Genomic DNA, 14704 nt, shown 5'->3' on the forward strand with positions numbered 1-14704 from the left:
AACAGTTAGCTTTGAGTTTAAGAGCCCAGAGGTAGTAACAGTGGCCCATTACACTGCTGCCCTTTATTGCACTCATAACTCTCTACTTCTCAAATAACACTGTGGCTAGGCTTGCATGACACAACAACTTCTGATGGATAATTAGCCACAGTGGCTTGCCAAGTCATCTGGGCCTGACCACTTCCTGTGAGGTGATTCAGTTTTCAGCAGCAGGCTGCTGACAACCCATGGCTTGTTCTAGGTGTTGTGTGACCCACAATGGGTTGTCATGTCATCTGAGCCTGGCAGAGCAATTTCATCCTGCGTTAGAGGGATCAGTTAATGAGCCACTTGGAAAGACTGGTAAAACCCCTGCCCTTTGTAACCTCACTCCTATTGCCTGCAGTGACAGCCCCTTATCCTATGTCCAAGGAACACTTTGGAACATATATTGTATATTATTCCAAATCGTATATTCAGCACACTGTTAAAAAATGTCCCAGAAAATTGCATAGTTTTGTTCATATGAGGAGACTACACATATTGGATAACCTCAAGAGTGCTTGTGCACATTTTTGAAAGACTTATGTTTTGAAAGAGAACATAAATATATCCCAAACAGAATTAGGCAATGGGGGGGGGGGGTTAAACACATGCAACCCTCATTGCACATTCTTGAGGCTGTGGAAGAAAAACACTGGTGCAAAATGAAGAAGGGTTGCAAATGGAGTGAGGAAAGGGAGACAGGGTGAATTCTGCTACTAAAGACATTGGGATACCAGCTGGAGGACTGAAAGAATAAGCCACAATGAGCTCATTCATTCACTGGGCACACCAAGGGTTGCTCTCCAAACCAGCCCCCAGTGGGTATCTTATTCACAGTGTGGTTAAATACGACTTGCAAATGGAGCCTCTGAGATGATCCTAAGGCACATGGAAAAGAAAGTGTATTGGTATCCAGTCCAGAATTTCATGTGAAACTGTGTGTATGGATTCCTGCTTCCACCCAGTGGAGTAGGTTGCCATGAATGTTTTCCTAGGGACAGTTGCCCTTGTATTGAAAGAAATGCTTTTTCCTCTCCTCAGGAAATGTTTTTTATTGTGACTTATTGACAAAAACACAGTATTCCTTCTCTTATATTCTCTTGTTCTTCTCCCTCTTGCTCTGATTCAAACCACAGTGATGGGGACAAAAAGCAGCAGCGCACTGCACTGCTTGCTTGCCCCCAGCATTCTTTCTGTCAAGTGAGGAAGATCATCCGAGGATGAGGGGCACTGCCAGCTAGCTACAATGGTGGTGAGAACCTAGGCTCTAGAGAGAAGGAGAGCCATTGAGGGTGTCTCATCCAAGGGATCCTAAAAGCACAAATCCAGCACTGGTTGGGAGTGTGGAGCACACTGTGTCATGGTTTGCCTAATATGGCCTTGCTATACCCATCTCTGCACCTTTTAGAATGGCTGTTAAAACATTTTAATGGGGCATCTCCATGAATGATACAGCTTTTGGTAATAAATGAATGCTGTTAAAATGTCATTTTTTATTTGGGGTTTTGTTTTGTTAACTTATTTGAACAGTAAAACAGTAGACTATACTCTACTTCCTTGCCATTAAATCAGTTTGTCTCTTTTATAGAAAAATCATACCAGTTCTGATATTCCTGGTGATTTGAAGGCCTTTTAACAAGGCTTCTCATCCCTGACTTCCCTTAGATTTATCCTATTTAAGCCTGGCATCGGTTGCAAAATAGTGTTCTGTTTTAATTAAAACCCAATATTCCACTTTAAATCATAAGATTCAACCCCTCAAGACTGGCACATCTTTTCCAATAAATGTAGTTTTCTTTGATTGTCCATTCTTGCAGGAGATGGGGGTTGTGCTGAGCTTCTGTGTTAGAGCTCACTTTAAAAAACCCCATCCTTTATAAAAGCAGGCATTTTTTAAAAAGTAAGTCATGTATTCTGGGTAAAACACCTGTCTCACAATGGTTTAAACCGCTGTGCTGCTGGGCTGGTTGATCGAAAGGTTGCCGGTTCAAATCTGCACAACAGGGTGAGCTCCCATAAATTATAATCTACACTTTTCTAAAGGAATTGGAGAAAAGTTGAAGGTAACAGGATTCATATTTGATTCTGGCTTTTTTGGGGGTGGGGGTCTATCCTCAAATATGCTAGCTGTTGTACTGAACAAATACAATAGTTGTTTCTGACCAAGAGTCTTTACAGATAAAATAACACCGATGCAGTTACCTTTCATCAGTAGGTGGGAGCACATACGTTTTAATGGAATTTGGATCTGGCTTTGGCTTCTCTCTCATTATTTCTTCTTGGTGTGACTGTTATAAGCACTCAAATACCTTCTATAGCCATGTTTTTGTTTTTGCTCCTGCTATAGTGAAACCATGAAAACATGGATGATTCACCACATAGCTAGAATTTGTTACCTTATTTATCAGGGGTGGCCAGACTGGTTCAACAGAAGAGCCACATAGGGTAAATGTCAGATGTTTGAGAGACACAAGTGGTTGCCTATGGGTGGCGGCAGTGGGTGGTGCACAGCAAGCAGGCACTTACAGGCAGCTGGGGGGGGGGGGCAAGCAGGCAGCCATGGGTGGCCACAGGAATGAGCAGCGAGCTGCAAAATCAGCTCAAAAAGCTTCATGCAGCTCCCAAGTCTCAGTTTGTCCACTCCTATTATATATGTTACCCTTTACAGTCTTGTACTTTTAAATTCTTTTCTGTCTGTTTGAAGAATGGTGTTCAGTGGAGTAGCCAGATCTGTTCTGGCTTCCATCCTTTCAAAGCTCTGCAGGACTTAAAAGTGGCTTCCGTAATTAGAAGGACTCAGTGCTCCCTTTAAATATCCACTTCCCACTGGAGGCTTTTCAAAAGCTCTCTAGAGCCCTCTTTCTCCCTTAGGGAACAAAGTGCCAAGCAGCTTTCCATCTCCTCCTCAATAGCACTTGCATCATTTCTGATAAGCTTTAATTTCGGGATGTTTGGTGGTGTCAATCCGATAAGTAGCAAGCTGTAACTGCATAGTCTTCTTGGCATTCTCTGCCCTGTTAAAGGTTGCTCATCTCCAACCATTTCACTCAGTTACTGAGACACCTGAGTAACAATCGGCAACCATTTTAAATGCAAATGTGAAATCATGGTAAATGAAAAAACAAAGCACAGTTGCAGTACCTGCAATATTTCTGATCCATTCTAGTCTGCTAAAATTTTCATGAGTACCAAAAGCCTTTTTCTGAAAAGAGCATTGCAGGAGGATTTTCTGTCTCCACACTGTTTAGTTTTGTATAGATAGATACTGTTTTTCTGATTCTGAAAACTGGCTCTTTGTTTTTTCCCCAATGCACTTTTTTCTCTTACACTTTAATCCAAACTGAGTGTGATTTCTTAGGTTTACCCAAAGTAAAACTTCACAAGGCTGATGTGTTGTCACTTTCCTTTGTAGTGTGACAACTTAAGTAGCCCAAATTGTGTTGACAGCTAGGCTTAAATCTCACCACCAGAGTAAGGTATCTTTAAGTTATACATGGTAATTGCAGTTGGTTGGCCCTGTGGGCATGCCTTTGATAAGCAGGGCTTGCAGGGGTGAAACACTAGAGCTTTTTGTTGGGTAGGGAATAGGGAATGTAATGTCACCTTCTGTCCCTACCACTCTCTGGCTGCTCTGTTCTTTCCAAGCTTAGCAGGAATCCATACAGTAACTGGGGATATAGTGATTTTTTTTTTTTTTCAGAAACAGAATATTGTTGCGAGCTATCCTAGTTGTAATTCAAAATCTTTTTCAGGTGGACTGGTTTTGAATGGTCAAATTAAGACCCATGAGTTTTACAAAAATGTTCCTGGTGGAAATGAAAGCTGATAGAACTGGTTTGTTGCTATGAATTAGTATTGCCTGCATTTTTGGACTCTCCTTAGAAGTGTAACAGTGGGTATTCTGAAGACAAGCATCTGTATTTCAAAATTTACTGCTACACTGCTGTTCATAAGCATGAAGATTTGTTTTTTGTCCAATAGTTGACAAAGTGTGCAAAATTGCCAGCTATATCACTCTTCGTACACTATACAAGTGATGGCGAACCTTTTAGAGACCGAGTGCCCAAACTGCAACCCAAAATCGACTTATTTATCACAAAGTGCCAACACTGCAATAAAACCCAACAATTGAGTTTTTAGTTTAGAAAAACAACTCACAGCCAGTCCAAGCTTATAACATCATCACCTGGTGCCACTACTCCTTTCCAAGCATACCCATGGCCCCTATGTGTGCTTTTATCTGATGCTCGGCTGCTGGGTGATGCTGGGATGACTTGGCTTGCGTGCCGACATAGAAGGCTCTGTGTGTCCGCTGTGGCACGCATGCCATAGATTCGCCACCACTGCACTATACTTTTGCGCAATAGTTTAATCACAAGTGGAATGTTACTTTTAGGATGGCCACCTATGCACCACAAAAGTGGATCACATTTTGCATAAAGTTTGTATTTGTGTGTGTGCATTTAGAAATAATGCATACATTTAGAAATAATGACTATGATTTAGCAGAAGTGCAATACAGCTCAATGTCGAAGAGAATATTGTGGCCTAGTTCCCATGTTTACTGTGGCTTAAACAAGTTGTGGTGGCTTGTTTTAGCCATGGCACATGCCAGCATGTCCCATGTGTCTAATTTGTCTAATTACCCACCAGGCCAAGATGGCTTGTTCACAGGGAAACAACATTCAAAAACCCAGCAATGTATTGTAGATTATTTGAGAGTTGCTTCATCCTCCAACAAGCCACACTGCCTGGATGGCACAACAAGCAGGACCAGGGCAAGTAATTAAGCAGATGGGTCCTAGCCTGCGCTGTGGCTTAAACAAGTGATCATATGAAATGGGTCATTGACTTCTGTGTCTAGTTAACCTGCTTTTTAATGCTAATTGTTTATGGCAAAATCAGCAGCCCTACTGTAAGTTATTCTTTATCTTTGAGGAATAAGTTAAAGTAGAGTAAGAACCAAATTTGGTTTGGATGGCTCTTCAAACAAAGTGGACTGTCGCTCTATAGTTGTTGTCTTTGGAAGAGATGGGGATCAGTGAAGACTGTATATCTAATCAAATGTGTTATGGCTGCTGGTCAATCATGTATTACTTAGCTCATAGCCCAAGATGACTAATTGATGTTTTGTCAGAGCCATTGCCTAGAGATGTCTCCAAATAGCTGACAATCTCTCTCCAGCTTTTGCAATGGAAATATCAGTCAGAGTTTGGAGAAGGTGAAATCCCACCCCATAAAGGAAGAGAAGAGTCAAAAGCAGTAAAAAAGAAATTTCCATTTGATTTTAATTAAAATTAAACATAAAAATGAGTATTTCTTGCTAGAGTTAGCTAAAATTAAGGTATATCCTGGTGAGGGTGTTGTACATACAGTTCTCAAGGAATCTGATGCAGGCTCCATTCTCTCCTCTGAAGTGTGTACTTGTAAAGCAGTTATTACAAAGGTATCATAATACTCCACTGTTCTTCAGCCTTATATGGATAGAAGGGCTGCTTTGTCAGTGGGAGGCTTTTGATTCAGCAGAGCTATTGCACTTGCTGAAGGTGTGGGGAAATGATATTTTCTCATTCTCCCCTTGCAGTCCTATATGTCCCCTAAAAATCTCTGGGAGGTTAGGAGACCTTCTGGAACAGTGGGGACTTAGGGGCTGCAGAGGGAGGGGGAGCAGACAGAAACAGCTTCTCTCTTTTTTCTGCAGACACAAGCATTTTCAACAGTTTCTGGATCCAACATAGTTCTCACCATTCAGATGTGCGAAGGGCATAACAGTGTTTATTAACAAAAAATCTCCCAAGTGTTGTCATACTGTATAATTTCACAGGTCCTAGTGTGGCCACTGAACATAGTACAAGATGTGAATAGGTGAGGACTACTTTCTTAGACTTTTGCTATCAAAGAATAGCAAGTGCCAATTGCCTATGTATCCGTGGTCCTAAAATCCTTTATAATTGTGTTTGTCTTCATTCTGTCTTGTTGTTGCTGCTATTTTAATATTGTGGTTTTAACTGTTGTAAGCCACCTTGGGTAATACATATGGAATGTATGGCTATGCAAGCATGAAAGCTTTATGTAAATGTAATTTATGCAGCTATAAAACAGTTATTTTCACATCATTTTTGTGTAGGCACATCATAATTAGGCACTCATGGCTATGTACAAGTCTTTTGAAAAAATAGATTATTTTAAGTGACTAATGATAGACTGAATCTTATTCACCTACTTTTGGATTTTTATGAAACACCAAATGCACTAAGATCCTGGTAAATTGGGAATTGTGATATAACACTATGACCAGAGTATGAAACTGGATGCCATGGTATATCCAGAAGGCAGTGGGCTGGTTCATATAATCAGTAGTCAGCAAAGTAGTTTAAATGGCTTGTGACATATGACAACCACCACTGTAAATATTCAGCTGTGCTGTGTGGTTACTGTGGCTTATCATGTTGTGCAAATCCAAGTAGGATGGCTTGTTATCATGGGTGAAAGCCACGCCAGAAGCTAAGAACAGCCCATGGATTCTGGGTGATTGGCTAGTCATGGTAACAAACCACTCTGTGTGGGTTTGCGTGTGACACAATAAGCTGCACCCACTGCAGCTTCAATATTCACAATGGTGGCCAGCATGCACCACAAGCCACCCTGGTTTATTTAAGCTATGCTTCCAAATGCCAAACATGTGAACCTGATCAGAGACACAACTAAAGGGTTAATCAGGCTGGTTCATTTTCTAGAAAGCTTTAAGTAAAGAACAGAATTAAGTTATCGCCTCCTGAGTCTTTCTGTCTAAAGCCCAGAACCTTGGAAGACTTGGTAAAAAGCTCAGGAGTTAGTAATTAAAATGCTAATCCTTTTTTTTTTTAAATAAAAAAGCCAGTTTATCTGAAGGCTATAGTTAGAAGGAGATTGAGTATGCTGTTAATAATCACATACTAGTCATGGTATAGAAAAACAACAACAACACACAGACAAAAATGTAGCCTGGAAATGGGACTGTATCACTTTAAATGAACGTAGTCAGTATTTCTTGGTAAAGATGCACAGTGAAATTAATGAAGCATGGAATAGAATGATAGCTGGGAAAGAATTGCAAACAGTCTGTATATTCTGAGACATGAAAGTCTATACTGTTATTTTTGTGACTGCCTGTCATTTGTTTGTTTATGGATTTATATTCAACCCTTGAAATGCTTACACCCTACTCAGGGTTGCTCATAATGCTTAAGTTCAATTATGCAGTAAAATTGGTAACACACCATAAAAACAAAAATAGTATGGTAAAACGGAGACAGATCAGGCAGATGGCACAGACATTGGACAGGATGTCAGAACATATAGATACAGGCATATATACCATCTGGAGAAACATGACAAGAAAGGTGACCAACTGGATCTCATCAGGCAAATAATTCCATTGTTAGGGTACAATTGCTGAGAAGGCCTTTATTCTTGTCTCCATAGCCAGACACAGAGAAGGGCTTATCCCCAAGATCTGAAGCCATTGGCAGGCTGGTACCAGAAGAGACTGCCCCAAGATACCTTAAGCTCAAGTTTTTTAGGACTTTAATCATCAGAACATTGAATTCCAGAGATAAATTCATTAAGATAAAATTATAGCAGTAAGATTGCATTAGACTCATTACTGTCTTCTTACTGAGCCCTGATAAAGTGGTGAATAAAAGTGCAACCAGGATGGGCCCCAAAATGTGAGTTTAGAGACATTCAAGGGTTCTGGCATGCTCACAGAAATCTTTTTCTTAGAACAAAATTCCCTCTCTCTCCCCTACATTTCACAAACTGCATTTGAATACCTCATTTGCAAGTTTATTTCCCCTGAGGTCTGGTGGAACTGCAATTCAAGAAACAAAGCCCACCTGGGCAAAGGAAACTATTTGTGTAGATCTTTGCATGCTGACCAAAAGAAAAGGCTCATAGTTCACTAGTAGGGAACATAACAATATTATAGTAAAACAGAGACAGGTTCAGTCTGTAGTATCTCCAGTATAGATTTGGGAAAGACTCCTATCTGAAAGTCTGGAGTCAGCCTCTGCCACAGAATACACAGTACCAAAATAGAGGGACCAATGGCCTAACACTGTACAATGCAGCTTTCTGTGCTCCTTTGCTTCCTACTTGTTAGGTATAATTAAAACCTCTTCACACAGACTCCACAACTGTTGTTACCTTTGTTGTTTTCAAGCAGTCTAAGTATCTGTCTTGTCTACTTTTCATCACATCTTGCAATCAGCACACTCTTTCAAACCATATTTATGCATTTATGCATCAAAGGTGTGAGCTGTAGCATTCTCTTAAATCTGGGCTTGCCAAGCTGGTATGCCTGCAGGTACCTCTCTTGGCACTCACCAGGCTCCATAACTTACTTTTTTTAAACTTGGAGTTTAAAGAGCTCCATTTCTAGCTGGATTCAAAAGGGTGCTTTTGCATCCTGCTCATCTCTAACTTGCATTTAGGTTATAGGCCAAGAGCCTTTTTTTAGCCTTCCCAGTTTGCCTTCTGGGAAATGAATATTTGTGACTGGTCATGCCTTCAGCGCAGCCATTTTGTGAGATTGCCCATTACACACGCTACCTTCTAAATGTGCCCATAAAGCAGAAAGTTTGGAGACGCCTCAAGCTAAACAAATATGCTCCTGCGATGCAGTGTGCCATCTTCACCTTGTGGCAAATCAAATAACCATGGTAGTTCAAAAAGCTGTATATCTGGTGAGAATACAATCTTTGCATTTGCTTGTTATGCTTGACTCAAACAAATTGGTTGAAAGCACAGCTGAAAGTGCAATACCTTCTGTTCAGTGAGGCATCCCTAATGAGAGATAAATGGAAATATCATCCCTGTCATGTCTCATTGTCCATCTGTTTCTTTTTCTAGGAGGTGATTTCCTCTCCTTTTTAAGAAAGAAAAAGGATGAGCTGAAAACCAAACAGTTAGTGAAATTTTCATTAGACGTTGCTGCTGGGATGGCCTATCTTGAATCCAAAAACTGTATACACAGGTAAGATCAGTTCAGATTTTCTGCACTACAGATTTGATTACCTGAGCATCTAGACAAGTGGATGATACTGAAAATGCAAAATAAGCGAACAGTTGAAAAGTAACCCCAGCTGTATATCATTTTCAAAACAGTATCTTTAACAGCCATCATGGTTTGCTTCATTCATTCATTCATTCATTCATTTATTTATTTAAAGCATTTTTATGCCGCCCCCTTTGCAACAAGCCTTGGGGCGGCTTACAAAGCAAATAAACAAATGTTGAACAAACTTTAAAAATCCGGATACATCTCAGCAGAGCTATAAAAGCCAATAAATAAAAACAGCAAGTAACAGTTAAAATATTGTTTAAATAAAAAGGTCTTGGCCTGGTGCCAAAAAACAAATAACAACAGCGCCAGGCGGACCTCTCTGGGGGGTGCATTCCATAGGTTACTGTTACTCAGCTGTATTAGAATAAGGCCATATTAGTGTATCACACTAAACCATGATTTAGTATAGGGCATTGAACCACAGGACTGAACTGCTTTGGAGAAGCTCTGGGTTCTATATTGCAGAGTGGTAAGGCTGAAGGCAAAAGAGGGCAGGGGCAAAGGCAGAGGTGCAGAACGAAACTGCCTACATATGTTAGCTTTACGTTCTCACTGCCAGTAACTAAGACTGGAGTAATTAAGACTGCCGGTAACTAAGACTCAGAGAGGCATTGGAACCATTTAGAATGGGGAGAAAAGCACAAAAGCTAGGAAACCACCAGAAGATCACTAGTCAGGGGAAAGTGTGAGGCCAGGGAATGTGGGGAATCCCCAGGAGACCAGATTGTTACCCCAGGCAGGCTGGATTTGACCTGCACCTGAGGTTTTGCACCCCTTCCTTCCCAATCTGGTGACCTCCAAGGGTGTTGGCAAAGAGTTTCTAACATTCCCATATAGTATGGCCAATGATCATGCTGGCTGGCAATCTTGGAAGTTGCAGTCTTGCACATCTGAATGGTGCACATCCGAAAGCTATACTAAACCCTGGTTCAGCATGGCTTGCCGGAATGAGCCCCCATGAGCCCCAGACACACTCCCCTTTCCCATTCCTCCTCCTCCGTGGGTGTATCATGTTTGGAAGCTTCCAGGTTTTGTAAATTGAAGCTTGCCATGTTGTTGAAAACAATTGTTAGTTTAAAACAATAAATCTTCATTCTCTGTGTGTACTTACATCAAAGAATTTTATAGGCAAAAAGCCACTCCAACACATCTGTACATGCAGAAATACTAAAGTATAAAGAACATCTTTAGGAAACTGTTTAAGATGCTCCTAACTTTGACTCAGCTTAAATGACCCTGATAAAGAATTAGTAGTTAGTAATGGGAATAAGTGTCCCCTTCTGAAGTAATAAATAATGCTTCCTTAGTTTGGTTTGTGCCATTTTTATCTAGACTGAAGACACTTGAAACTGAGTGTTCATGTTCCCTGAAATAGATGCAACTGACATTTTGGAAAATGTTTTTAAAAGCATGAAAGTTTTGCTGAAGTCACTTCCTTTTACACTGTTCTCTTGAACCTTGAGATATGTTTTGTAATGCAATCTGTGAAAGGCTCATGTAGGAGCATTAACTACTATGGGTACCTAGGTCATGCAGCTGCTGGTGCATTTATCAGTCTCATTTGGGGCACTACAAGAAGAAAGTTTAACAAGTTACAAGGGGTTTGGATAGCATACTGTTTGTGATGGTATAAAAAATATCAGTGCTGACAGGTGGAAAATACATCTGCATAATCCACTCCAAGAGCAGTTTTGAAGATTTTTTTTATTAAAAAAACACAACAACTTTTTAGTTGAGAACTTCAGGTTCACTGACAACTCTGAATCTTTCAGAATAGCTGAAGACTGAAATATTGGAATAGGCATCCATGTTAAGGTATCTCTTTAGAGTGCTGATTACCTAGATACCCTGTTTACATTTGTCCAACATAGAGGTAATGTCAAGCATGTTGTTTGGCTTGCTTAATTTCCCCAAAGGCAGAATGCCTCCAGGTTTCTCTCACTAGCAGACTTCCTCTAAATGCGCATCCAAACCCACACATAAGCCTTCAAGACATAACTGGCATGCAGCAGAGTTCATGGAAGAATCCACAGTGCTCTTGGGATTTTTTTTTATTTGAGCTAATATGTTTTCAAGCTGTCTCCTGTGCTTTGAAGTGCATTAAACAGAGTGCTGCTTTCACAATAGTGTCTTCCACCAGGGGTCATAGGCAGGTGAATATTATCTTGTTTCATTTCATTTGTTATGGGTCCATGGTTATTTTTCACATTGACTTTGTAGTATTGTAGGCTTTTTATGCCACGGGGGAAAGCTGCATCTATAAGTTGCCAAACACGACTCATTTTTAGCGTGCAGTTCAACATAACTTTGGAGAAAATAAGTTGGTATTACCTTTCAGTAAGTTAAGCATTTTGCTTAGTCTATGACTTAGTCTCCTGTCCTTGCTCTTACTTTCTCCCTCTCTGCTTATTTATGTAAATATCTTGATGCAGAGTGGGTTATTGTTGTTGTTAATACAGTTCCAGTAGTGCTTAGTTCCCCATCATTTAAGACAGTGAGGGAGCAGAATAGCATCTGATCATTAATGAGCAATTTTAATTCTCTGGAGTGAAATTTTCTCTTCCTTGTCTTCCCCTTCTCTTTCTTTCCCGCCTGAATATGGAAAATCATTTCTTATATAAATTACATGAGCAGGCAGATTTGCTATTATCATATCTTCCATTTGAGTCATTAAAAACCCTTTGGATGCAGAAAGCCATAATGCAGATCTATGGCTGGATGAAAATACGTTTGGTACATAAATACATTTTATGAAGGTTTTACTCTGCATCATGCATTATGTAGCAATGTGAATCATTAAATCATACTTCATTCTCCAAAATAAGTGCAATAATATAAAAAGAATGAAATGTGGTTTTTATTAACAATTCTCATATTGTCAAAGTCAGATTGTTAAAATGAATTCAGAGACGTTACATTTAAGTAGAAGCAAACTCTTGGATTTAATCCCAGTCCTCTTGGTGCTGCCATGATCAGACCTGATTTCATGGCATGTCCAATAACCCTTCAGCCAGTGGAACAGCTGTGCGGGAAGATCGATTCTCCTTCCTCCTCTGCAGCCCTCCCAAATTTGCAGTTGAGGGCTGGCAAGAAGCTTTCTGGGGGCTGTAGTGGGCAGGAAGCACCTTTTGCATCAACCAAACTCTGCTCATGACACATTGGTTCCACCCCTATCTACTGCTGGCCTCCATGTTTGTCAAAATTCACGGAATTGCTTATCTCGTCTTCCCAGCTTTAATAGTTCTTCTTTTACTTGACCTACTTAAGGCATAAAATCTGCTGGACTGTTTCTTTTTATCACCTGCTTTTCACTGTGAAGTGTTCCTCTATAAAATTAAATGTAAGCTTCAGTTTTTCTCTCCTTCCAGTGTATGGCAGTATGCACCTCAGTCATCCTTGAGCACCATTTATATGGCTACAGGGGAAGGTCACTTTTGAGTTGTGGCTGCTAAAGCAGATCCATCGGTTCAGGCTGCCAGAGAAAAGAACGACACTGAATTGATTAGACATAAACTTTCCCCTCAGACTAGTTTGTTTTAAAAGGGTGGTTGTTTATGCCTTTTATAAATAATGGACTTGGTATGCATTCTGTATTCATGGCAAGGTCTTAGATCGTAGGCTGACACCATATTTCAAGATAATTGGTACTGATGTGGTATGATTACTTATATACAAAATAATTACATTGCATTTTGCCTTTAGGATGATACTTAGAATAAAGGCAAGTACACAGTTCAAGTAAAGGTGAATGCTTGCCTAAGCATATTATTTTCTTTTATTCTTGTTCAAACTGTTTTTCAGAAGGAGACTAAAATGGGCCTGAATAATAAGATATATTTCTATATATAATCATGTTTTAAAGGTCAAGGAACAGGAGATGGATACAGTTTCTAGGTGTGTGATAAAAGATTTACTTGCTTTGCATTATTATAAATGTCACAGCTCATGGAAGGGAATCTTTTATGAGACATTATGTCTAGACTCTTCGATTTCATAAATCTGTTATTTTATTTTTTAAATTAGCACTCTTTGTTCCTACTCACATACTTTCATTCCCAACACAGCGTTGCAACATATTTTTTCTTTCAAGGTAAGTGACAAAGGGGTAGTAGCGATTTAGTTATATCACTTCTCACCTCACTGTTTCCAGTTGTGGTCCAAGTATGCCCAAATAATTGGCTACCCAGTTTTACCAGGCACACCTCAGAGGTACCATCTTAAGCTATTTCAGAATGGAACTTGTCTTTTCCACTGAAAGCAGACACCATCCTGCAGGGTGATGCTGCTCTGATTTTGTCAGATAGAAGCAGACACAGACATCTGTTAAGCTGATACGCAGGGTTACTTTAGGCCTTTCTAGTAATTTACACTTTCAGCACAGGGCTTTCAATACTACACAGCTCTGCTTAAGAAGCAAGATACTGTCTTTCTAAAAGATTGCCTGAACAATTAAGGCACTCACCTTTACAGTCTAAAGATGTTTACTTCAAGTGGAGGAGAACTAGGATGAAGCTGGGTAGAACAAAGAGCTCTGTCTGTGTATCCACACAGACACAGAGCAGGACTAGCATGTGCATGGCTGGCTGTACAAGCAGCCAAATGCTGTGATACCACCAAGACAGGGGCTGAACAATATGTTGGCAAAATTGTAATCCAGCTGTTGAGGGAGACTGCTTCTTCATGGTTTCTGTGCGTCACACATACGGGCGTTGAGCCTGCACAGAGCCTGTTGTCAGGAATCTTCCGTAGTTAAGTGTTCGACTGGGTGGGAGCCTCTCCCCTTCCTGTTAAGAAGAAGCCAGCACATGTCAGACTGTGCTCCTGTACACCTCCAATTGCCGTCTCGCCAGTGGCCAAGCTAGTCTAAGTGTTTTCTACCCTGAGGCCTCTTCAGCAATCTCACTTTACAGAGCATGGTTTCCTGTCCTTGTGCCCTAAAAGGTTAGAGTCCTTTCCCGATCTGAGGAACCATGCATAGCCACTTGTGGCAATCATGTGCATGACTCTGTTACTCAAACCAATTAGCAAATATGGCAGAAAATCCCTCCCATTCCTGTCAATCGGCAGCCAGCCCAAGTCCACAACAATGTCTCAATTCTAAATTTCCAGCTTGTAAGACTTGCTGCATCCAGCAGCACAGCACCATTCCATCCACCCCTTTTATTCCTGCAAGGTAGACCTAAAAACCTGCGCTTTGGCTTCTTTCTGTCACACTCAGCTATGTCACCAGGCACTGAGCAACAGTGGTTTCTTGAATCCAGGTTCCTGAAAACATTGTACCCGAAAAGCTCTCCTGACAGATTTGCATCTCTGCTTGAACAGTGCTTCTAAGTTTAATTTGGTGTAAATCTGCCCATTGGTGTTTATAACCTTTTCAAGACCCAAAAATCCCCATGGTATGTTATTTTTGGGCATCTCTGCAGTTTGGATGTTTGCTGCTCTAAAGTCAATTGTTCTTTTTTTCTGCCCTAGTAATGCCTTGATCTGAGACTTACAATTTAAAGTATCTCCATTCTGATATCTTAAAAGGGTTCTTTGGTCTGAAAATCCTCATTAGCCCTTGAATTATTTTAA

The 14704-nt window shown here is 40.4% G+C and overlaps 1 protein-coding gene across 5 annotated transcripts in view; it reads left to right on the forward strand.

The window, feature by feature from the left end:
• FER (FER tyrosine kinase) overlaps nt 1-14704 on the forward strand; it is a 190327-nt gene that overhangs the window by 136676 nt on the left and 38947 nt on the right. For all 5 annotated transcript variants that reach the window (XM_044446574.1, XM_044446576.1, XM_044446575.1 and 2 more), the window contains one exon: nt 8917-9040. In XM_044446574.1, coding sequence (XP_044302509.1) covers nt 8917-9040 — 124 coding nt within the window. The remainder of the gene's footprint in view (nt 1-8916; nt 9041-14704) is intronic.

This window comes from Varanus komodoensis, unplaced genomic scaffold (genome assembly GCF_004798865.1).
Source record: "Varanus komodoensis strain SLA01 unplaced genomic scaffold, ASM479886v1 scaffold5, whole genome shotgun sequence".
NCBI lineage: Eukaryota > Metazoa > Chordata > Lepidosauria > Squamata > Varanidae > Varanus > Varanus komodoensis.